The following is a 27,070-nucleotide window of genomic DNA, read 5'->3' on the forward strand; positions in this document are numbered from 1 at the left end:
GATATATATCCAACAGGTAGAGTCCCTTTGGAGAGCCATAATGTCATGTAGAATGCCTGCTAGAACCCGTTTACAAGCGCAACAATAGACACCCATGAACTGGTCGCAGCAGCCATTGGGACTATTATTGTAGAAAAAGTGAACAGTATACCGTCCTGCGAGCCCCTTGGGGTCCACTCCGACCGCCGAAGACACGTTAGAGACGGAGACCCTTGCCGACTCTCGGGAGCACTCGGTTCCATCGGGTCTGGTCGGTTCGTTAGTCCCCAACATCTCGGCACAAGATGCCCTGCAGGCTATTATTACTATACAGCAGCAGCAGTAGGCTGGACTATTATATAACATGGAAAATTGAATCACCAGTTCTACAAGTTCCATTTAAAAAAGGGAAAAAAATAAGCTACAGTGCCGCCATCTAGTTAAACATTTCAACTTTAAATGCGTGACAACACCTACTCGTATGTAAGTCTCATCATACCGCTGCCAGATGGCGCTATAATCAACATTGCAATATTATTTCCACCGGTACCTAGATGGCGTTAAAGTAGTAACACCCCCTTCATCTGCTTTACCGACCGAGCATTTGTCACCACATGCGCGGCAGGCTGCGCGATTTATAAATTTCGTACCAAATGGTAGCGGACACAAATCTATAATCATCGGAACTAAAAATGTCAGCTGCATCTGTAAGCAGCTCGATAGTTAACGCAAATGAAAACAGCAACAACAGGACAGACGACAGTGATAAAAATAAAATGTCTAGTGTCAAAAAGAAAAGGGATGTAAATACAAACAGTGGGAATGATACAATTATAAAAGTGAAAAGTGTTATTCCTAGACGAAGGTAAGTTAGTTAAAAAATACATTACAGTTTTTTCAAGGTCCTGTAAGCACACAGACCGCAAGCTATTAGCTTTAACAAGTCCGTAAATCATGTAATGTTCATGTATTTGACACATTTATTTTATTTGCGTGTAAACTGAAACATCGATAAATGTTTCACCAACCGGTATCTCTGCTGACTGCTCTACATTTCTGGATATAATTAACCGTGCGTCTTAAAATATTCTCCATAGTTTTCTGGAGTGCCTAAACATGAGTGCACGGTTATAGCTTGTTGTTTTCGGTTTGGCGCGGTTTTAGTACAACTTGTACAAGCAGCTTCCGGGGCCCGGTCCATACAAAAGATTAGGTCAGGTAACCTACTTTAAAAACTATTCATGTGGTAATAGTAAATGCTATAGTATCAAGTATATTATATTAGATATTTAGCCATGACAAAAAGTTTTGACTTGGTTAATTAAGACAAATCTGTAAAATTTGTAAGCATTTACCTGCTTCGGAATTATTTGGAAATAACCGCGTCAAATTATTCATATTTTTTGCAAGTTTCTCAAAGTTATTAACGATGGAATATAATAAAAACCGACCAAGTGCGAGTCGGACTCGCGCACGAAGGGTTCCGTACCATTACGAAAAAAAAACAGCAAAAAAATCACGTTTGTTGTATGGGAGCCCCATTTAAATATTTATATTATTCTGTTTTTAGTATTTGTTGTTATAGGGGCAACAGAAATACATCATCTGTGAAAATTTCAACTGTCTAGCTATCACGGTTCATGAGATACAGCCTGGTGACAAACAGACGGACAGCGGAGTCTTAGTAATAGTTGGGTACGGAACCCTAAAAACTAACAAAATAATGTTCTAAAAATGGTTAAAATTTTAGTAACTAGTCAAAATTTGGTTTAAACGATCAAATAAAATATTTCGCAAATATAAATTATTCTAGATACCTCGAATTTACCAAATGATTCATATTCGTGTACAAGCCCACAATATGTGACTTAATCACAGGTATCATGACTAATAACTTCTTAGTATAAAATAAGGTGTTTTTATTATCTTATCTTTATATTATCACAAGATAAGATAGGCGTGTTACTGACCGATATTGTAGCCTACTTATACACACTTCCGAAATATTTAATACAGTGTGTGTATTTAGTCACGTGCAATAATTTACGGGGTGAATATATAGGTCATATTTGAGCAACTTTTGCTATGGGACCAACCCCGAAATCGCGAAATTATTATTAAAAATTATTCTCCCATGTAGCCCATGGAAAATGTCAAGGTCAGACAGTCAAAATGTACCTACATATGAAACAGCCAAGTTTTTTTACATACCCCGTAAATTATTGCAAGTCACAAAAAAATAATCACCTTGTATATAATTCAGATAAACTTTGTTACACGTGTTCAGTATTTTTATTACATATTCATAACCCTTAAATGCATATTGTTGCCAAATGTATACAAAGCATTGGACAGCTCACAGATTCTACAGAAAAAAGCTAGACATTTAAAGTTAAAACATTTTTTCCCACCAAAAATAAAAAATCAGGCATCATATAACTGCTTTAAATTTTTGAATTTCATAAATGATCTAATTTTAAAACTTTAAAAGTCAACGTAAATTATAAGTACTTAGTCCTTATCAGTTACCTATAAGAAATTGTGTGCAATATTTCGATGTGGGCGCCATTATCACAAGCAAATTAAGTAGTCGAGTCGGTCAAAAATCAATAACAAAGTTCATAGCACCATTAGCAATTAGCACACTCCGTAATAGATGGAAAAAACGTGCCTCGAAAATCACGAAAATTTGGTTCTCGGTCAGATGGCGCCACTAGTTTTGGCCTACTCTCGTATAGATGGCGTTGACGGTTTTGTTTGTTATTTATAATTTAACGCATATCAGTGTAAGAACATGGGTCAAAATCGTATAAAAATAATAAATCCAAATAAAAAAAACATTTATCCATATTTAAATACATTTTAACGTATTTGTATAAATCTTCATTTTTAGTTTTAAAGTATGTCGATAGATGGCAGTGAATTTACAGTGGTTACAAAATTTACTATGACAGTACCGTTCTATCTTGTTATATCCTCTTTGCCGTCTTGTAGATTTTTTTATACCTAATTTATTTTCTGGATCAGATGGGTGTGAAGGTGTTGGAAAATGAAGTGGAGATAATGGGCAATTACCTATTGCAAATTGGGTACCTATAACAAATTGAAATAATTGTACACAATTGTATATTTTTCACTGGATTTTAGAATTTTATAAGAATTTCTGCTGGGAAGTAATTAAGCCGGTCTACATGTGTTTTTTTGTACTTTCTATATTATTCAATATTCAGTTCTTAATTTGCTATAGTATAAGCAAAGTTTACAGTGAATTTTCTGTTATGCAGAAGAATATCAATAAAAGGTTGAATATGATTGATTTAAAGTTACGTTTAGTTTTCTTAATTTATGTTCTCACTGACTGCTAGGTATTACATTGCACACAGCTGTAGGTAGGTATATCGGAAAAAGCAGGTTTGATAGAAACAAACTTTCACTAATTTTTAGATTTTTCAGTCACTAACTTATTTAATTAAACTTTATTGCACAAAAATAAATACAAATGACGAACTTAATGCCTAAAGGCATTCCCTGCCAGTCAACCATAGGGCTAAACAAAAATGTAATAAAAAACGAGCCAAGTGCGAGTCGGACTCGCGCACGAAGGGTTCCGCACTATTACGCAAAAAACGGCAAAAAATCGCGTTTGTTGTATGGGAGCCCTACTTAAATATTTATTTTATTCTGTTTTTAGTATTTGTTGTTATAGCGGCAACAGAAATACATCATCTGTGAAAATTTCAACTGTCTAGCTATCACGGTTCATGAGATACAGCCTGGTGACAAACAGACGGAAGGACAGACGGACAATGAAGTCTTAGTAATAGCAATAGGGTCCCGTTTTTATTACCCTTTGGGTACGGAACCATAAAAATTGTGCAATAAGAAAATAAGATAATTTAATTTGGAACTATTGCAAACAACTGAAAAACATAAGAAAAATATTAATATAATACTATGGAATGGATACTACCATAGAGTAACTTATACTAGACTGTTATAGTAAATTTTGTAACCCCAGTAAATTCACTGCCATCTGTCGACACACTTTAAAACTAAAAATAAATATTTATAAAAATACGATAAAATGTATTTAAATATGGATAAATGATTTTTTTTTATTTGCATTAATTATTTTTATGATTTTGACCCATGTTCTTTCACTGATATGCGTTAAAATTATAAATAACAAACGAAACCGTCAACGCCCTCTATACGAGTGTAGGCCAAAACTAGTGGCGCCCTCTGATCGAGAATCAAATTTTCGTGATTTTCTAGGCACGTTTTTTCCTTAGACTGTATCCATCTATTACGGAGTTATATCTATCTTTGATACTACTCATACTCTTGTTTCAGCTTATGTTACTTAGGTTAGGTTAGGTTAGTATACTTACGGAATATTTCAATTGTTTGTTTTGCAGCCACAGTCCATAAATAGAAAATTGTACGCCTTACGGTACAACATAGTGATACAATGATTATGTGAGACCTGTACTTATGTACCTTACCTATGTTGAACAAATAAATGCTTTTGACTTTTTTTGACTTTTTTCAATTGTTCAATGCTCATTGAACACCATACAATAACAATATAATATCATATCACAATCGAAACAAATGACATCATAATTAGCATAATGTAATATGTCATAATCCTTTCAAAACATTCTTCAGCGAAACGAATGACATACTTACTTAGGTACCGCGGTCAGTATGAGATATGAAATAAAGATATATATGTATAGGTACTTACCTATACAGGGTAGTTTTTTTTTAATAGGGCACTGTAAGGAGCTACCTAATCCCGTTTTGTTACGCAATATTTTTTATCTCCTGTCACTATGTCTGTCACTTTCGCACTTACATACTTGTTAGAATACTTGATAAAAATGCGACCGTGCTAAGGCCGCTGCCCTAACTTTTTAATTAACGCCGGACGACGGATGGCATTAACAGATTTTGGAAAAATGGACAATCAGCGACGAAATCGTTTGTATTTTTTTGCTAGTTCCATTTGTGGCCATGATCTGTATGATCTCTTAGAGACCAACCAAGGTAAGGGCAGCAGAACAACCGCAAAACTGCACGGAATCTGATATCTACTCTTATTTGAAAAAATCCACTGAATATAAATAAGATTTTTGACGAGTCCAAATAAAAATGATGAGGGCCCGTTTTTCCTAATTTTTTTTGCTAGATACATTAAACATCTATCCCAAATCGACATGTTCCAGACAAGAGCTGCTGAAATGGTGGGGCTGGGGCTACAAGGACTCCAAGTTCGAGGTTGTCGACCAGGCGGCGCGATTCACCGGCGACAGGTTAGTTCCTTTTACTTTCTCACCCACCCTCACCACCCTCCCCCTCACCCTGTTTATCAGGACTTCAGGAGTGTTTAAACTATGACGCTTCCCCTTCTCGCATACCATAATGCAGCGAACTACATAGGCGAACAACACGCGAACCGCGAACGCGAAGCGAAGCTATGCGGCGCGGAGAGAATCAATCCTTTGATACCTATAGAAGTGTCCTACGTAAGCGATCTCGTTGCGAACGCGAACGCCGTGGGCCCGCCGCGCCGCGCCGCTTCGCTTCACGTCCGCGAGTTGTTCGCTTACGTAGTACGCTGTAGCGTAAAGATTCACTGAAACTCGCACTTTGAGAACACGATGTAAGTGAGTTGATAAATTAAAAATACTTATACTTCGTAAGAACTATTATATAATCTGTGCTTATACGTTCGAGGGAACTTACAGTTAAATACCTTATAAAGGAAGAGACTGTTAAATATATTATATTACCGTCAGTGTAATTATCTAAACAAATTTACGTGTATATGACTAAGTTATTCAGATTTAAAATATGTCATTGCCTCTTTGACATTGTCAATTAACGCCACTTGCCACTTATTGGAACGATATGTTGTTTACAATTTATGTCGTTTTCAATCAAAAGGTACCACATTATCGCTTGCCATAAGAACGCTCTGACAGGTTATTCGTATAAAGATACAATCCAATTTCGTTCTTATGGTAAGCGACAATGTGGTACCTTTTGCTTGAAAACGTCACATTTACATGCACCCAGCTCTTCAAACCGAGAAAGGAGCCCCTAAAGGAGCGTGATAGCAATCCAAAGGGGGCGGCGATATTACAAAGTTGAGTACTTGGGCGCAGATATCTTAGTACATGTACGCTCTACGCGACAACATTTCAATTTACTTAGAACTTAGATGGTGGCAGTTCTTAAGAAATTTCCTGCCTCGGACAGCCAAACTATGAAATGAACTGTGTCGCCAGCGGTATTTCCGGCCCGATAAAAGATAAAAGACATTTATTCGTGACGATCACAACACAAGTACGAACATGTACAGACAACAACAGCAAGAAAAGAAGAGAGCATCAAGTGTGCATCACGAAATGGAACCAACTCAGCATAATGCTAGCTATAAAGCCAGCGCTGGTCTTCCGTAGGGCCCATTCGGTGATGCCACGACATATACGACCTTCAAACCTTCAAGATACCTAAGTGCCATCTTAAATACCGACTTACAATCCCTTTGGTGCTGCGGGTGTTTAATCGCCCACCGTCAGGGTGATTCGTTTGCTCTTTTGCCTCATATATAGTAAAAACAAAACATTCATGGGTGGCACAATAGAAGAAAACACAATTTTGGGCTCCTAACAACATTATGGGTATTTATTATACTAATGGCCATAGATCTCTATTAGGAATACTCCATCACTTCTTAATTTAATTCAAACTTCAAACCAACATTTATTTTAAAAGATTTTCCTTTGTCGATTGACAATATCCGCGTATACACAACCCCATTTTTACCAGGTTGCTTTCGAGTTCAATTTCTAAAAATACTTGTTTATTGGTGCTCTACATACGTTTTCAATTTCAATTTATTTCAATTTATTGATTTCCTTTAAGTACAATTTGAAGAACTTGTGTTTCAAATTTCAAGGATAAACTCCATCGATTAGCTCCATTTAGCCATTTTAACCTCATTTATTTTTTGATTCAATCTTCCATCCACGTTTATATGTTCGATAATATATTATTAGATTACTACATTTACATTTATAAATGCATAGTAATGCATTCACTTCACCGCGGGTCACTTCTGGATGAGGTTGGCTCAGGACCCGGATAAGTGGCGTACTCGAAGAGAGGCCTATGCTCAGCAGTGGGCGATGAAAGATTGATATGATGATAATGATGTTGATGGATAGTTTAACACTGTAACACCTATTTATTAACCAGAGCGCCGGAACAGTGCCAATTAGAGCCGCTATGACATAATCCTCGCAAGGCATGACCCATATCCCATAACTTGCATGTTTGGTTTAACTGTAAATGTAAAGTTGGTTAATAAATAAAATAAAATAAAATAAATAAAATAAAATATCCACAGCTTACATATATTAGCTATTTGATTTCATTTATTTTATATCTGTATACATTGTGCAATGTCAATCTACACGAATTTATATTATATTCGTCAATATTTTATAATTTAAATGTCATGAATGGAAATAAATACAAAATAATAATGAATAAAGTAAACAATGTAAAATCATGTCAACTTAAAAATTAGATACCTAGATAGTCTACAAGTATAAAGAAAAACTTTGCCTCCTTGTGTGTGTTCAATGGGCTGTGCTCTGAAGAATTGTTTGACATGATGCCAACGGCCGCTTTCTATCACCACCCTAAAACCTAAATGGCCGCGCACCTCCCGCGGACGCTCCTACTGTGAAATGAGCTCCTTGGTTTGCACGAAGGGCTACGGTATGGGGTTCTTCAAAAAAGAAGTGTACAGGTTTTTAAAGAGTCTGAATCGTGCATGTAACACCTCTAGTTGCAGACGTGTATGACTACGGTAACCGCTCACCATCAGGCGGGCCGTATGCTTGTTTGCAACAAAAAATCATACTAATTATTTTTAAGACCACATTTACTTCAGTCCAAGTGGCTAGAATGCCTACACCTAGCTCATCCAGACCAGACCCAGCCGGTGACGCCAGTCCGTGGGCTGAGCTAAATTGCCATTTCCGTCGGTTTCGCGACGTGTCGCGTAATGCGAATTGTTAGCGTGTGAGTTATGGCTCTTATGAGCAATGACCAGGCGCCATGTGAGAGGGTCGTGAACTCTACTGAATGCAGCGGCGAGTTTAAGTGATAAAGTATCCAAAATTTTGGCAGAAGTCTTGTTTTATCTCTAACCGCCCAAAGACCTATAAAAAGAACTTCCATTCCATTCTAATCTCATTAATTAAATATTTAGGCAAATAAAATTGCACTTGTCTTGGCGAGTTTTATGTCTGGGATTTAGGTAAGGAAAAACAGTAAGGTCAGTGGGGTAAGAGAAACATAGTTTACTTAATAGTACCCATATGAGGAAATATTTATAAGTATTTTGAAGTTAATTTTATTTCTGCATTAGTTTTATTTTCGCGGTCCAGCGTGGCAACGCGGCGAGTGTGATGGGCACCTTTGCGTCTGGACGGGCGCGGGACGAGTGGTTTGACTAGGTTCTAGGTGTGTCTTTTTTTAGTTTAGTTTTAATTTAGTTTAGTTTATAGTTAATTTTAGGGTAATTTATTATTATGTACGATGTCGATGTATTGTTGTGACTTGGTTTTAGTTTAGTTTACTTTTTAGTTAATTTTAATGTAAATTGATATAAATTGTACAATAAATAATTAATATATATTTTAATAAATATTATGTAGTAGAAAAGGTTTTATTTTTAGTATTATCGTTTAAATTAGTTTTTAATTTCTTTAAGTATCTCTGTTTATTTTCCTTACAAGGGTTTCTCTTGTCCCATATTAGTTTCTCTTACCCCACCTAAACTTATGAATAATTATGTATTACCGAATTAGTGGACGACGTAGTGCGTAGAAAATTCAAAATAATGAAGAAATCTCAAAATTACGCGCCCATGATGTTAACAAAATAAAATCGCACTCTGCAAAATTAATAGGCAGGAAAAGTAATAGGCAGAATTACCCGCCCCGCTTCACATCGCCTCGTACGTGGAAAACCACCGTTTCGTAGAAAGTTCGAAAAATAAATTGTCTGTCATTCAGAATCATGACGTCAACACATCAGATGCTACGTTCCCATCCTCGGCTATAATTTACTATTTCTAGTGCCTTGAACACGCACTGAAAAGAATTTGATTTCATTTAATTCCAAACCTGTAAAATTTTAATAATACGAGTACGTTTGAAAAAAAATGTACCTACCTACTGAAATATGCAGGGAGATCAAGCAAGCAAATGTCTATAAAAGGATATCATATACCAATTTTTTAATAAAATAAATAAAACCTGCCAAGTGCGAGTCGGACTCGCGCACCGAGGGTTCCATACTTTTTAGTATTTGTTGTTATAGCGGCAACATCAGAAATTCATCATCTGTGAAAATTTCAACTGTCTAGCCGTCACGGTTCATGAGATACAGCCTGGTGACAGACAGACAGACGAACAGCGGAGTCTTAGTAATAGGATCTCGTTTTTACCCTTTGGGTACGGAACCCTAATAAAAACAGGGTACCTACATAAATTAATTTCATAGTCAGCAAACCTGTCTTCCTGACCAATCTTCTGCGGCATTAGATACAATTTAAATTTAAATTCGTTGTCTGGTACAGTCGCCATCAGATATATCGGAGCGGCCGAGGCGCTCACAAATATCTGAACACGCCTCTATTGTCAAGGCGTTAAGTGCGTGTTCAGATATTTTTGAGCACCTCAGTCGGCCGCTCCAATATATCTGATGACGACTGCACAACGATGTTTTACATACAAATCGTAGAAGTACTTCTACTAGCTCTTTTTTTTTTACTAGCCCATTATGGTGTCCCACTGCTGGGCAAAGGCCTCTCCCCTTGTCTTCCACGACTCCCGATATAGTGCCTCCTCCGGCCAGTTGTTGAGAAAGGTGTCTAGGTCGTCCCGCCATCTCCGTCTGGGCCTGCCGGGTCCGCGCCCCTCTTCTGGCATCCATTTGGTGGCAATGCTAGCCCATCTGTCTGGATGCATGCGGCAGACGTGACCGGCCCAGTCCCATTTGAGCCTAGCAGTCTTCTCACCGACGACGTGGTGTTCCGGATACGATCGGTCCTCTTCACACCTAAAATGCTGCGCTCAATAGTCTACCAGCTCTATTTCCTTTTAAATATTCATGCTGAGTTTCAGTAATTTCAGCATGTCGTTTTATAAATAAGAGCGTAACTTGCATGGGAACTTGATGGGCCGGTTCGTGTAACTTATTTTTGGGTATGTCTACAGGAGGGACATGACACTAATTTTATTACCGTGTATGACCCAAGTATAGGGCTAGTACAAGGTAAATTTGCATTTGTTTTACGACGGTTAACCTGCGTTATTGGTTGTGAACAATGTCCTATTATTTATATTGACTTACTTACTTTAATTTAAACACAGTTATTATGTCATGTGTGGAGTGGAACTGCATATTTGTTTAAGCTGCAAGTGCAGTCATTTATTGCTATCGGCGAACCTCATTATAACTAATATAACATGGTGTTGCACTTGAAATAAGTTAAAGGATTTCTCAGTGGTGTAGTGCGTACTTAACATCATTGCTGTAAGACTAAACAATGTAAGGTTTTATTTTAAGGGCCTTACTTAGGGCCTAGGCCAGGTTAAAACATTAAAAACATTGAAAACGTGAAACATTGAAAGCTAAAATTAAAATGGAATAAAATTCTGTATTACTTTATTGATTTTTCTAAAGTAACAAAAGACGATTATCAGATATCTTGTTTAGGTAGTTTTCGGGCCTCTTCATTCAAATCCATTTTACAAGCTTTTTATTAACTTGCAATGTACAGTGAGGTTCGACATTGCATGGATTATTAATGGAATTGCAAGTTGGCCCACTTTCCGGTTTCCGATGAAGCTGAAAATTTGCACACATAGGTAAGTCAGGTGACAATGCCATGTTATGGTACCATCGAGCTGATCTGATGATGGATACAGGAGGTGGCCATTAGGAACTCTGTGATAAAACAACGCAGCCTAATTGTGTTTGGGGTTTTTAGAATTGTCTCAATTATTAGTTGTCTGTGGAAAGAAAAGTACAGTCAGCGATAAAAGTTTGTACCAAAAGTGAAATTTTGGACAAAAACTTATTTCTGTGTTATTTCGGGCTTATTTTATGGTCCTCCTCAATGCTCTGTATTCTACAAAAATATACTCAAACCGAACGATTAGCGATATGCTAATTCAAAACCCACGTGGCTCCAATACTATACTGTAATGTAATTATTACATTAACACGCAGTCGTTTTGGGCGAAATCGGGTAGAACTTCATCATTACAATGGCATGGTTCTCATTTAAGTAAGCAATAACAACGGCGGAATTGTCAGAAAAATCTAGAATTTATTTTTCTGCTTTAGTATTTGTTCGCCAAATACCTCGAGACTCGAGCCAATTGCGTCGCGTCTCTTAACCTCCTAAGGCCCAAGGTCCTACCTATAGTACCTCTTCAGTTCGATGGAATTTAAATCCTATTCAATTGGAATAGTCGTTTTTGCTTTGTTTCGTTCAATTTTCCAGCAACGCAAAATCAACTCTACTACCCACACTATTAGGTTCAAACTTCAATGACAAATTTTGGATTTTTCATTTGTATGGCTGGGCCTTACTTACGAGGGTAAAACTTGATAAAAACAAAAATTCCAGTAAGTTTACTTTAACGCTCAACTTAGAGGTTGTATTGCGCATGGTTGCATTAGGTTGTTGATGTTTGCTCTAGTTCAATAAAATTTTCAATGTTGACTTCTGCCTAACTCGCGCCCGTGCCCTTAAGGGTCCCCGGCAAGCTCGGTTCTCCATACAAACGTAGTTCACTAGCTAGATTGCTCTGAAACTTTGTACCTACAATAGGATAAGGTCGCCATACGATTTAAAAAAATAGGATAAGGTATATCTATGTCTGTAATTAAGTTTATGTAGCTTCAGATACCATTGTTAAAAAAATACAGCCAATTTAAGTTTTTCATACAAAACTTGTTTTTGCTCTCTTTCGTTTGTTTTATAAACTGGAGCTATCTAATTTCAGACCTAGACATACCTCATGTCATTATATGTGCAAACAGCGTAATGTAATTTTACGATCTTGGTCAGCAATTCCACTTCACCAAATGATGCTTTTCGAGAGCGAATGCACCAGCTGCATAATGTACAAAATATCAAAATCGCTGCAGATGTAGCTGTCTAGCTATCACGGTTCATGAGATACAGCCTGGTGATAGACAGACGGACAGTGGAGTCTTAGTAATAGGGTACCGTTTTTACCCTTTGGGTACGGAACGGAGCCCCCAACTGTCACCAGTCCTTTTAAATTTTTTTGATATCTGGTAAAAAAATTTTACAGTATATAGGTATACATAACTTGTATAGGTACTTATATTTTGAATTTTTGAGATAAGTAGTTAAATATTTATAAAATAGAGACGGCCGACTGTCTCTCGCGCAGCTTTCCCATTTATCAACGTTGGAACGAGTCAAAACACTGAAACTAATATTATAAAGTACCTATCAGTTTTTACCTGGATGTACTAAAGAGCCGTGGTAAATGACGTTACATTACAACACTTTAAATAAATATTAGACCTAGGCCAATATTTGGCTGCCTCATGCGTATTTAGATATTTAGTGATAGTTTGCTAATGGCGTCTCTAAAAAAGACCTTCAGTTATAGTGTTACGAGTACAAGACACTATATTACAGCGATTAGCTCACCGATGTAAATAAAATAGCAAATTGACATGTTTGGGCATGGTAACATATCAATTTTCCGGTGATCCTTAGTGAAGAGGTTGCGGGGCAGCCCAAACAGCATACTAAACTGCAGCACCATTGCAGATCGGTGTCAGGGGCGCTTCCAGGAGCACTGAAACCTTTTGCATTGCTCACTAGGTTTTGTATGAGGATTGTTTGATATACATATGTAAGTATTGTACAAACACTTGAAGGGAAAATAAACGGTTATAGAGTTACTCAAAGATATTAAAAACTAAATTCAATTATAATACTAAAAATAAAAATATTTACGCAGATGGACTTTCCTCATACGGATTCTCTTGTCCCGAGCAAAAACGTATGTTTATGTTACCCCACCTGACCTTAGGTACTCTTCCACAGATATATATTATACCTACGTCTATATACAGTCGCCATCAGATATATCGGAGCAGCCGAGGTGCTCAAAAATGTCTGAACAAGCACTTAACGCCTTGACAATAGAGGCGTGTTCAGATATTTGTGATGGCCGCTTCAATATATCTAATGGCGACTGTACCTACTTATGCAATCTAGGACATTTGTTCTCGGAACTGCACGCGCACGCTGTTTGCTTGTTTGCTAGAACTAAATGGGCCCACAACCTTACTATTGTTTGGTTCCATACTCCATAGTCAACAGCGCCGTTTGCTCTGAGGTGACATACTGGTATACGTTTACGTTTAACGTAATAATGAGTTGTGAAATCGCTAGAATTAGCACATCGTACGATATCAAATTTGTCGCTTAGGTACAGTACAGTAAGCAGCATCAAATAAATAGTGACAACCAAAGAGGCCAAATAAATCGCAACGCACCTTTTATTACCATACAAAGAAGGATGAGCTCTTATATATTTGGACATTTTGGCCGTCCATTTGATGCTGACTGTATAAAATGTCCAGGGTAAACCAACGCGTGAAAGTCCAGATTGTATGAATTGTACACCATCTACCTATAATGATTTGAAAATACCTTCTCTGACCCGCTCCTCTTTCAATCATTTTATTTTTAGATTAGATATAGAATAATATTGTAATCAAATGTTGATTTTATATACCTATATATTGGTCCGAATCAGCTGTCTTTTATTATCTTAAATATATCATATGTCCACTCACCAACTACGACCGCCAACAACTAAAGGCTATTAAAAACAACTCAAGAAAACTTAAACGACATTTCCCCTTTCCAGATACTTAATAGGCGGGAAAACCCTCCCGCACTTCGCCCCATGGGTGGTCCAGAACCTTAACATCGACCTCAGCAAGCTGCCCAAAACCACGCCACTTCCCACATCATACCCTGACAGCAGGCTGCCCAGCAACGTTCGCGAGGAGTTGGAGAAAATAGCGCTGGTCAGCGTGGATGGGATGGACCGGCTGATCAGGGCGCATGGACAGACGCTTAGTGACATGGCACAGCTCAGGAGCAACAGTTTCCCGAGGATACCGGACGCTGTTATATGGCCGGAGTGTCATGAGGATGTAAGTGATATTTACACACAGGCTCACATACACACAAGCGGCCCGAAACCACACCAAGCTTCCCACCTCAAACCCTGACAGCAGGCTGCCAAGCAACGTTCGCGAGGAGTTAGAGAAGATAGCGCTGGTCAGCATGGATGGGATGGACCGGCTGATCAGGGCGCATGTACAGACGCTTAGTGACTTGGCGCAGCTCAGGAGCAACAGCTTTCCAAGGATACCGGACGCTGTTATATGGCCGGAGTGTCATGAGGATGTAAGTGATGTTGACACCACAGGCATTACCTAGTAGTACTTACACAAACACATCGTCATTATCTCATTTTACAAAATGAGTGTATCTTTGAGAGGTATTAAACAGTACCTAACTCACTAGCTGCTAGTCTCCTTGAGTTCCATGTTCCATCACAGAAAATCTGTGAGCTCAATCTTAACTTATTTCTTATTATGCTTGAACATAAATCAAAAGATTTTTTTTTATAAAGCTTGGAACCGACCCAGACTACGTTTTGAGTTGGTCCAGAATCACGGATATTTGTTTCATCATTATTTTCTTAAATTTTTCACACCCTCACTATCAAATTTTCTTTATTTTACAGGTCGTAAAGATAGTCGCACTCGCAACTCGCCACCAGTTCGTGATAATCCCATTCGGCGGAGGCACTTCAGTGTCGGGCTCCATCACGTGTCCAGCTCGTGAGCCGCGTCCCATCGTGGCCCTCGACACCAGCGAGATGAACTCCATCCTGTGGATCGATCGCGACCAACTCCTGGCGCGTGTACAGGTCAGTTTCACTCGCCACCAGTTATCAATAGCGTTGCGCAGTTGACAATCCACTTTTGCCACAAAACATATCGGCACTACTTTGAAAAAATCTCGTATCTCACACTGCTACTCAAAGTTGAAAGGCAGTAACTCTGTCTGTATGCATCCCCTCAATAGATACCACATTTTTCTTTGACAGAACAAGATACAAGTTTTTTTCAAAGTTGTGCCCATATAAAAGTTTTATGTCTTTAAATTTATTCCTCTATAATCTGTCATAATCATAAGTAAAACACCTATTAGGAATATTTTGTTCGTGTTACAGACGGGTATAGTAGGCCAAGACCTGGAGCGTGAGATGCGCGCCCGCGGTCTCACCGTGGGCCACGAGCCAGATTCCTACGAGTTTTCAACCTTAGGCGGATGGGTGGCTACACGGGCCAGCGGCATGAAGAAAAACACCTACGGAAACATCGAGGACCTTATTGTTCAGACCAAGGTAGGCCACAAACAAGACTACACGTACAATATTGGACAGACCTGCATAGGACTAACTAGGGATTGAGTTAGCCCCAAGGGCCAATTAACGCAGTGATAAAGTGACCGAGTACTCCCGACCGTTCACGAAACAATAGCACGTACCTAGAAGCGTTGATACTTGTGTCTTTCAGCAGTAAGTGACCAATGTGGGTAACGTAAATCCGCAGGGCCTGATTTACCCACAGGCTAATAAGGCTAAAGCCTAAGGGCGCAAAGACCAAGGGGGCGCGCAAAGGGGCGCGGCGGCGGCTCTGAGTTGAGACAAGCGGGGGGCATAGTCAGCCTAGGGCGGTCAGAACTCTAAGTCAGGCCCGTAAATCCACCAGTGTAATTCAACCCTCATTGCCGGACAACCCCTGCAAAAATGCATGGACTAATGATTGTAATGTTATTATTCAGACGGTGACGCCAACGGGCGTGCTGGAGAAGAGTTGTCGCGTGCCGCGCATCTCGTGCGGGCCGGAGTGGGAGCACGTCGTCATGGGCTCGGAGGGCTGCTTCGGGGTCGTCACTGAGGTACTGCTACACTCCAAACCATTCAACTACTTCTTATATTTATTTATTTAATCTTTATTGCACAAAAGAAAATACAAATGTACAAAAGGCGGACTTAATGCTACAAGGCATCCATGGCATATTCTGTCCCATCAGCTAGGAAGACCAATAGCAGTTGTAAGTACCAAATAAATGTAAGCATTTTTGTGAATTTACATCCTATAATGTTTCAAGAGTGACATAAAACGTTAACCCACCCATATCTGCTTCAGGATGTTAAAATACGGCCCTATTATCATCACAACTAAATTTGCTCGACAGATGCAGTTTTTCCACGAAATGACTTGAAAATGATTTAATTCACTGCAGCTGCTTGCTAGCTAAATTGTAAATACATTTAAAACAAAAAGAAACCGTTGGAGGCGCGGGGTATCGATCCCCGTACCTCTCACATGCTAAGAGAGCGCTCTACCATCTGAGCTACGCCCCCGGTGACATAACTGACGAATTTATCGATGTCAAAGTGTAATTCAAGGTAATTACCTAAGTATTGCTTGACTTGCGACTTTCACTTCGATGTTTGTTATTGAAGTGTGATACATATATCGCAGCGCAATGGTTATCTTCACCTTACATTCAGCACATAACAAATTCTACACAACTAATGGACCTGTGTTTTGTAGATCTCGCAAACCCCCATAGCTCTGCCATTTAGACGAAATCCCAAAAAAATACAGAGTCGCACCTATATAGGTACATAATATATAAATATAATATATATGTCCAGCAGTGGACGAGAGACGAGAGTAGGCTGATGAGGATGATATATAACTATTGAACCTGACCTTCACATAATTTCACGACAGTATGCCCAAGTTGAGACATCCATTTCATCATGGCTTCCGTATCGCTTCACTCTCACTTCGCGGTCGCTCTGACAATAGTAATCTTGACATAGGTAACCACTGAAGTGAACAAAAAGCCAGTTAAGTCCTTCAAGTGTGGATATTTAATAACAGGTGACGATAAAAGTGCGTCCACTGCCGCCGGTGACCCGCTACGGCTCGCTCGTGTTCCCGGCGTGGGAGCGCGGCGTGGCCTTCGAGCGGGAAGTGGCCGAGAAGCGGCTCCAGCCCTCCAGCATACGGCTCATGGACAACGACCAGGTACCGGGTTGACCAAGTGTTGTAGATATCTAGATACAATGACTCTTTATCACACACTCCTCACGGACCTCAGTAAAAGATATAGCTTACAGAAAACAATTGATTAAGGATAGAGTAGGTAGACAACAGGTGGTCATCATATGCCTTATGACGTCGACCAGGTGCCACTGCCACGCAGCCACGCACACCGTTGGTTCGAGCGAAAATCAGTCTGGCGTCTACACTTCTTCGCATTGGACCAGTCTGGATATTGTAAAATAAACACAAAGAAAACATCCAAACTGCATTGACCCAAGTCTTATTGTTTAACTCATATTGAATAAATGTGGTGAAACGTGTTCAGCTAACCGTTATTATAATCAGTTTTGCGTCCAATAAACACATAAATTTTATAAATCCTTCCCCTTTTCAGTTCCGCTTCGGCCTCGCGCTCAAATTCGAGTCGTCGTGGGGCGGCGTGATCCTCGACGGCCTCAAACACCTCTACATCACTCGCATCAAAGGCTTCGATCCGGCCAAACTGTGCGTCGTCACACTGCTGTTCGAGGGAGAGGCTGAAGAGGTAGACATGTTGTCATTTCTGCTTCCGCTTTCAACTGCGGAGGCGCGCTGCTCAATGGCATGATGTATGATGATGCATCATGCCATTGAGCAGCGCGCCTCCGCAGTGGGGATGCTGTTCAGGTCTTAATGTAGGGGTACATTAAGACCTGAACAGGTCTTCGATCGGAGCAAGCTAAACGTCGTCATAATGCTGTTCAAGAAAGTAGCTGAGGAGTCCCGTGTCGATATCGCGACCGAATCCGAAAATATGTTGAGTGATCCTCGACAGCTTGAAGTACCTTTATGTTACTCATTCTTGCGTCAAGGGCTTCAATTCGGCTAAGCTAGGTGTCACACGTTTTGAAAAAAAATATTCAAAAAGATCTAGTTTTTCTTCGTGTTTAGAATGTCAGACGGGTGTGTCTCCGCAAAAACTATTGTCTACGCCAAATCTTTGAAATTAGGTATCCAAACGCATTCGGGAGCACGATATGAGCGAGTCTACTAGTATATTGATTTAGACATTGTTTTGTTCTATTACAAGTTAATCACAATTTTTTTTAGGTGACCGAGCGTGAAAAAACGATCAACGCCATCGCCGCTAAATATGGTGGCGTGCCGGCTGGTGCCACGAATGGAGAGAGGGGATACACGTTCACCTTTGTCATCGCTTATATCAGAGTGAGTTTATCTTAAATACAGATTTATTGTTTTCTTCTTATATCTATTACATTTATTTCAAAAATTTCATTGTTTGGTTAAACTTTCAACGAGGCTAGCCTTTCAAAGCGCATCTTGCACGTTTTAAAATTTACCACTGGAATCTCTATATTCTCTAATAAGCTCCAGAAATATCAAATGGCAGCTGGATTTTTGTATAGAAAAACTAGAAGGTCTACCGCGCATACAACCAAACCAAATGCTATAATAAGTAGACTGCATAGACAATAGGTTTTTGAATTGAGATCATAGACATTTCGGAGCTTAATTTTAGCAGGGGTGCGACACTCCTCGCTTCGGGCAAACTCGGCTCCGTTCGGCTCAGCATTGTTCCGAGCAATTATTAGGGTTGGCACAACTTGACGTGCCTTTGCGTGCACGACCACAGTAAAAATAATGACTTGAATTTTGACAACCCTAAATAGCCGAAAGGGATAGTGCCATATATCAGAAAGGGATAGCATGATTCGACCCTGAACCGCTGTCAAACTTCGGTTTTGTAGGAAGTTTCCTTTCTATTCTATGATTTTAGTCCGTGTGGGAGGCAGCTCAGTACATCAGAGTATTGAAACCAATCCAATTCCCAGGACCTGGCGCTGGACTACAGCGTAGTGGCGGAGTCGTTCGAGACGTCGGTCCCGTGGGACCGCGCGCTGGCGCTGTGCGCCGCCGTCAAGCGACGAGTGCGCGCCGAGTGCGAGCGCCGGGGAGTGCGCCACTACCACATCTCCTGCCGACTCACGCAGACGTTAGTACTTATCTACTATAGATGGAGATGGAGCTTCAACCCTTTGACCCCCGAAGACATCAACAAACGCACAGCTACAGGCCAATGTCCACTTCCTACAAAGTTCACGATGACGCGCCGCGCCCGTCGTCTGATATAGCTTTTACTGCCAAAGTTTGTGCAAAGTTAGCGTATTCAGAGTAGCCCTTTAATGGGGTTGGCAACTGTCAAAGGTTTGCAGAGATGGCGCCATCTTAGCTTGCCCCTTTTTCTATGAGATTTGGCTTAAAGGGCTGGCATCCAGGGCATTAAAAAAAATTGACAGAATTCTAGGGATTGGCAGGGCAAGGTAATGCTGGCGCCATCTGCAAAATATTTTGAATTTTGACCGGCCAACCCCATTGACTTATTTTTTTTTCGTTTTCAGATACGACGCCGGCTGCTGCATTTACTTCTACTTCGGGTTCAATTCGTCGTCGTTCAAAGACCCCGTTGCGATGTATGAAAAAATCGAAGAGGCCGCTCGAGATGAAATTATCGACTGTGGTGGTAAGCAAAAGTAAAATTAAATAAACAAAATTTTCTACTGAACATTAAAAATGTCCATAATATATAAACGAAATTCCTTAGTCCAGATCTATTTTTTTTTTGCATCTGGAGGGGCGCGGGGCGCATTTTGTGAATAGTTTTTGTGTTTGTTAGGTTCTAATTTAGGTTAAATTAAATTAAATTAAATAATCATTTATTTTCAGGCATGGCCCATAGAGGTGTTAGTAACAAAAAACTTAAATACTAATGATAACCCTTCGGGTGGCAGCACTGTTACATCAAAAAGCTGTCAAGTGGCGGCGCCATTTTGCGCGAAAATGCTTAAGTGTCAGAGGGTCTGACGTAGTCTGACGGGTGGTCAATAAGAAATTGGCGGGTGTTACAAATTTGACGATTATTGTTTATTTTTGTATGAAGGTTACACATAAAACGCATGGCGCTATAATAAGAATGAGATAGGCTATTAATTACGTTGACAAACATATATTTTCGATATATGTGCAATTCGCTAGTCCTCATTTAACCTAGGCCGAGCAAAAGTTTTCCGGATTTTTATATAGAAGAGTCTAGAAATACAAAATAAAAGCACTATTTCAAAGAAAAAGAATTTTATTGACAGTATTACACATGTATGTATATACAAGGAAAGGTAATAAAATTATACCTTTGCATAAATCTTTTATACATTACAAGCATGTCAAAGTTGGATCTGAAATCTGTCACATAAAACATCAGTCAAAAACTGAGTAATCTTTCAAATCTTGTTTTGTTATCATATATTAATCAAGCGTTTCAAATTATATATTTATTTTGCAGAATGCCTCATAAAATATGTATTTTCACCGACTTTAGTAACAAAACTTCCGATTTCAAAAAAAAATGAGTCGATTAATATGGCACTTGAAAGCTAAAGTAGAAAGATGACCTTCGTACATTGTTTCATAATACCAAGTTCCTAAAGTTGTTCAAATTACAATTTGTAGGTTTTACAACTACATTAAATAACATTACAAAAATTTATAAATACAATGCCTTTTATTTTATTAGAAAACTGCATAACACTGTGACAAAAATAAAAAAATTATTACTAACACTTTTTTACCAGGGCTACATTAGTATGGATACGACTTCTGATATTTTTTCATGTTGAATGTGAACTACTAATAAGAGGTAAATTGTACAAATTTTAGCCCAGCTTAATAAAAAAACCAGTGGTTAGCTAGATTAAAAACAAATATAGCCAAACTGAAACTTTAACGTTTTAGTTAGTATTGCTGGGCATTTTCCGCAACTCGACATCCAATGTGCCTATTTTGCGTGAAACGAGGTAGCGCTACTCTAACCACCCCAGCTCCTCCACGAAGCCGAGCAAAGTCTTCAGGTTGCTAGTTTCCTCCTTTAGTGTGCATGGATTCCCTAGGTATTTGCTCCTATATACTTCTACCTGTTTACAGTCTAGGAGAATATGTTTTGTTGTTTCTTCTTCTGCCATGCACGCTCTGCAGTCTCTGCACATGGGGCTGTCAGTTTTACCCATATTATGTAGGTGTTTGTTTAGTGTGTTATGTCCTGTTATTAATCCTACTATTTTACGTAGTTGAATTCTTGGTGTTTTCAGTAATATTTTGGTAAGCTTGTGGTTCAGTTTCGGTTGAATTTCTTTGGTTTGCCTGCATGTCTTCATTTCATTCCAGTACTTGTTGTGCAGTTGTCTGTGATGTTGTTCTAGCTGGTTGTGTATGTAGGATATTGGTAGGGGCATGATTGGCTCGGGTCCATATGTGTTTCTGAACCTTTCCTGGCCAGTTCATCCGCTGCATCGTTTCCTCTTGATCCACTATGCCCCTTTATCCATTGTACTGTTACTTTGTTGCCTTCTTTGCTCACTTCAGTGAGACTCCGATGACATTCAAGTATAAGCTCTGAAGTAAGTTTGTCGCTGCATAGCGCTTGTAGTACCGATTTACTGTCTGACAGTATTAGTATGGTTTCGTGTTTCACTTGTCGTCTTGTAATAGCATTGCAAGCTTCTATTATTCCTACACATTCAGCTTGGAATACCGTATTGTGTTCACTAAGGGATTTTATGATGTGTATGTTCAGGTCCTCTGAGAAGACACCACATCCTGTCCCTTCATTTGTTTTTGAGCCATCTGTAAATATTCTTAGGTTTATTTGGTTTAGTCCTTCTTTCGGATCTTCTGTTAACGATATGGCGTAATCTCTCCAGAAGATCATAGTTTTTGGTATTTTGTCGATAGGCGCTTCCAGCATGGGCAGTTTTGAGATCGTATTTTCATAGATCTTCTTGTGCGATGAGCTGAAAAATGTCCATAGGTTTAGATTTTTCAAACGAAGAGCTGTGGCAGCCGCTTCTTTCTGCTTTTACGTTTGTATCTGCTAGTGCTTTAAATTAAAGTAACCAAACGCATGCAATACTTTTACATGTGTGTGTATCTAATAGGGATTTAAATTATACAAAGAAACGTACAAAGATATGGTACACGTCCATCCATACTTCCATTCCATACTAATATTATAAATGTGTATGTCTGTCTGTATGTGTGTTACCTCTTCACGCTTAAACCGCTGAACCGATTTAGTTGAAATTTGGCATAGAGTCCAGGAGAAGGACTCAGGATAGTTTTTATTCCGAAAATCGTCCCATAAGAGGAAGAGGGTGAAAAGCGGGGTGTAATTGAGATAATTAATGAATTGCCTGATAATTCGTTTAAACAATTAAGCATACGCTCAAATTGAATGATTGCCATTAGACTATATCCAGGCGCTATTCTTACTCTAGCTGTGGTTAATAAGTCCACGCAGACGAAGTCACGGGCAAAATCTAGTAATATATGCATAAATGATACTTACACTAAAATAATGTATTTAAGCTAAATACTTTATTTTAGTGTGTGTAAGTAGATACTTACAAAATATAAGTGCATATTTACAAAGCAAGGGGAGAAACAAAGATTTGTTGCAGCCCACACAGTACATAGTTGTGCGCTTTTTTTTGCATACAACACACACTAGTCGGTGGCGTCCTTTACTATGCGGTATGAACGGGTATTCAGCCAGGTGGTGTTGTCGCACGCTGTACACCTTTGTACTGGCAGAGCTGGCAGGTGGTGCATGGATCGGAAGACGTGGGGTGTGGCAATCTATTAGTTTTCTGATCAAGTGGCATCGGAATTCTCTATGAGGTATTTGGTTATTGGCTTTGAACAATATGCAGCAATATGCAGCATGTGCTGCCCCCTCTACCACCACGAGTACGCACACCTCTACTTCTGCTTCTTCCTCCTCGCGTGCGTGCACTTCATTAGAATCAAAGCAAAGCAAATAAACATAAATGCATGTTAGTACAAGCCAAATCCCTTTAGCGTAAAAAAAACTTTAACCAAATCAAACGAGATAAAAAAATAAACACTAAACAGAAGTATTATCCATACTTTTCTATCTTCTTTTAAAACTGAACAAAATGGCCACACTCGCGACCTTGAATCTTGAGTGTCGGTATGTGGAGTATGGCACTTTTAAATGAAATATTATTGAGTTTTCAATTAAAATATTTTAGACTATCGTTGCCAAATAGTTAACCCAGCGATTTTAGTTTTACTTTAGGTTATTAGTATTATATATACCTAAATAAACGCCCAAATCCTCAGAACCAAACTCGTTCATGGCCCGATTCTTAGAAGTAAAATACCAAAGTAATATGTAAAAACATAACAAATGGACGGTAAAACTATTGTAAACTGTTTATTACTTACCCAGGCATATTATATTAAATCCGCATACACTTCTTTAAATAGATAAACACTTAAAATCATGTTTTATTGAGCACCAAATATTTGATGATTGCCCTGTGTCCAGACGCTTTATAAATCAATGTGTTTCTACGAATATTTATATTAGAGACACTTGTTTTTATTGCTAGAAATGTTTCTTGTGTTTTCCATAAGCTATTGATAAAGTTTACGCAGCTTAGCTGCGCGCGCAAACGTTGAATTTCCCGCCAAAATATGCAATGACCAATTGTGACCAATCCGTCGACTCCCGACGCCATAGCACTTGCGAACTTTTTAAATCGGTCGGGAGTCGACAGCTTGGCACTCGCGGATTTTTGAAATCGGTCGGGAGTCGACCGTTCGACACTCCAGTGATTAAAAAGTACAATTAATTAAAACCTACCATGCACATCAATATACTTAGAGTTAAGATTTTTGTAATGTTTTATTTTCTATGACATGTTTGTTTTGAGCGGGAGTTTATGGGATGACTGGATTTAATAAAAAGTTCAGATCTATTTTTACGGTTCCGTACCCAAAGGGTAAAAACGGGACCCATACTAAGACCCACTGTCCGTCTGTCTGTCTGTCTGCCACCAGGCTGTATCTCATGAACCGTGATAGCTAGACAGTTGACATTTTCACAGATGATGTATTTCTGTTGCCGCTATAACAACAAATACTAAAAAGTACGGAACCCTCGGTGGGCGAGTCCGACTAGCACTTGTCCGGTTTTTCTAAAAACATCGAAACTGATAGTGTTGTATGTTGGCTGTATTGATGTTTGCGGAAGTTTGAACGAACAATAATGCAATATGAAATACACGACGCAGTAATACTCTGTTGTTGCAAGCTTGCAAAACATTAACAGTTTATAATCTAAATTTTTTTACTTGTTCCAGGTTCTATATCTCATCACCATGGTGTTGGTAAACTTCGAAAAAAATGGTACAAAGATACAGTAAGCGAACCCGGGCGAAGATTATTACTCGCCGCTAAGCAAACTCTAGATCCCGACAATATTTTTGCCCTTGGAAACATGGCGTTTGGCGAAGACCAACACGAAGAGGCAATAGTTAAAAGCAAACTATAAGTTGTACAAAATATCACATAGTTTTACTTATTGAGAAGTGACAATAGCAACTGATTTTTCATAGGAAGCTTTTCTGTTATAGCGGCAAGTCAGTTTTGATTTGTTACTGGGCTTGCGAGCTTTTTGTTGTGGAAAAAAATATTTGTCTTTAATGCACATGTATCAAAACAAAATGTAAACATTAACCCCCTTATTCATAAAACTTAGTAACCTGTTACAAACATCTGTTAAATTTTGTCTGTTTCTAACAAACAGAAATATCAAAATGACTGATAGGGACAAACGATTATCAATGGTTTTTTTAGATTTGACAAACGTTGATTAATAACGCCATAAGGGTCGGTTGCACCATAGAGTAACTTATCCTAGAGCGGCACTGTCATAGTAAATTTTGTAACCCGAGTAAATTCACTGCCATCTGTCGACACACTTTAAAACTAAAAATGAAGATTTATAAAAATACGATAAAATGTATTTAAATATGGATAAATGATTTTTTTTATTTGCATTAATTATGTTTATGATTTTGACCCATGTTCTTTCACTGATATGCGTTAAATTTTTTAAATAACAAACGAAACCGTCAACGCCATCTATACGACAGTTGGCTAAAGCTAGTAGCGCCCTCTGAACGAGAATCAAATTTTCTTAATTTTCGAGGCACGTTTTTTCCTTAGACTGTATCCATCTATTACGAAGTTATATCTATCTTTGGTTGCACCAAATGAGGCCTACCGCGTTTAATTTCGCCGCTAGGGGCGCTAGTGTACATGGAGGCCTTTCAAAATGTCAAAAGCATAGAAGTTTTGAGATCTGTTTTTTTGGACCTACATCTACAGTGGCGCCAACTGGTGAGCACAAAAACGGTTCATTGTTTATAGTTCGCTAAATTTTATTCTATGGAAAGTTTCATAGTAAACCGCCGCGGCGCGCCGGATGACCTTGATCAGTCTGTCAAGTGCGGATGGTGCAACCGGCACTAAGCCTACTTCTCTTTTGCGGTGTTCTTCACGATTTTCCATTTCTTTAAACAAGACCAATGAAAGCAATGTCAGGACACAACTCTATAGCAAAACGATGTGGCCTTTGGCTTTACAGAAATACCTACAAGTTGGGTATCTTATTCATAGGATTTATTTATTTTTTCGGATTTTATGGATGATAATAGATTAGTCTGGTCAGAACAATGGTTAAGTATTATGTAGGTAGCATAGATGCGTGTTTGTTGTGAGCAGTGCCTTCGAACATGCGGTTTTAGTTCATAAATTATTAGAATCTAGGTCAAAGTGATTTGTAAACTTATTTTGATTAGATAATTCACGGGTCACGGCATAATTTTATATTTTTACATAATTGATAGTTTTTAAGAAGAAAACATTTGGGCACCTGTAACAAAACAGCTTTTTTTTTTTGATCATTTATGGTAACAAAACAGCTATCTTAAGTATTTTTATTTTATGTGCACTAATACAAGCAATTGCTCAATTTAATTAAATAAAACAATACTCTTTTTACTCCGACCACGCTAAGTTTGCAGTGCAAACTTTGCACTGACTTGGCAGTAACAATGCATACATAACCCATTGGAAAACTTAACGTGGTCCGACTCTACCAGTTTTACCGATCAAAACAGTTACTCTAATCATTTAATTTTACACGGAAGACTCCGTCACAATGCCAAGTACTATGTGCAATAAGCTTAACATTCCGTACCATTAGTTTAAATTTAGTTATTGTTAATATTGTATTTACACATGCAAACTGACAAAATATGTACCTTAAAATTCAATTATGGACATTAAAGAAATTGTGTTAAAAATTAGTTTCATTTTTATTGGCCCAGTTTTACATGGTAAATTTTGCAGTTCGAACGTTGTAGCGTAAGTAATAAGTGCGACCATAATAATATGATGACGCAGGAGCGCTACCGTTGCTACCAAAACGATTCTCGATACTTCCCCTGCCCCAAGACAATAAGGAGGGGGCAGCATAGAAGGTCCCTGTTTAATTGTTTGGCTCTTGGCTCAAAGATTAATGTCAAGCTTAAGTTTGCGATTCAGGCCAAACCCTCCAACGCGCACGGTTCCCTATAATGACTAAATGCAATCTCAGTTAATCATTAGACCAGCGCCAAACCACAGCAATGCAGCAGAATAAAGTATAAACAAATGTAGCTAATTCCATAACTAGTTATTACGAACACTAATTGTATCTTGCAAAACCCACTAGAGTTCGACCAAGATAAGTCTGCAACGATTATGCATACGCAGTGCAAGTGTTATATATTTACTCGTCATAATTTCATAGTTTAGTTTAACGTTTAACGTTTAAAATAACACTTGCAATCAAAATCGTTGCACTTACCTTGGTTTAACTCTCTTA

The 27,070-nt window shown here is 38.7% G+C and overlaps 1 protein-coding gene across 1 annotated transcript; it reads left to right on the forward strand.

The window, feature by feature from the left end:
• Positions 1–586: 586 nt before the first annotated feature.
• On the forward strand, positions 587–26,508 carry LOC134744389 (alkyldihydroxyacetonephosphate synthase). Its single transcript, XM_063678191.1, has 12 exons — positions 587–844; positions 5,211–5,297; positions 14,004–14,295; positions 14,895–15,080; positions 15,387–15,560; positions 16,001–16,117; positions 17,116–17,262; positions 17,675–17,824; positions 18,370–18,486; positions 19,113–19,273; positions 19,680–19,801; positions 24,498–26,508. The coding sequence occupies exons 1-12, from the start codon at positions 672–674 to the stop codon at positions 24,686–24,688; spliced, it is 1,917 nt and encodes a 638-aa protein (XP_063534261.1). The 5' UTR covers positions 587–671; the 3' UTR covers positions 24,689–26,508.
• Positions 26,509–27,070: the final 562 nt, after the last annotated feature.

The sequence above is a fragment of the Cydia strobilella genome, chromosome 9, assembly GCF_947568885.1.
Source record: "Cydia strobilella chromosome 9, ilCydStro3.1, whole genome shotgun sequence".
Classification (NCBI taxonomy): Eukaryota; Metazoa; Arthropoda; class Insecta; order Lepidoptera; family Tortricidae; genus Cydia; species Cydia strobilella.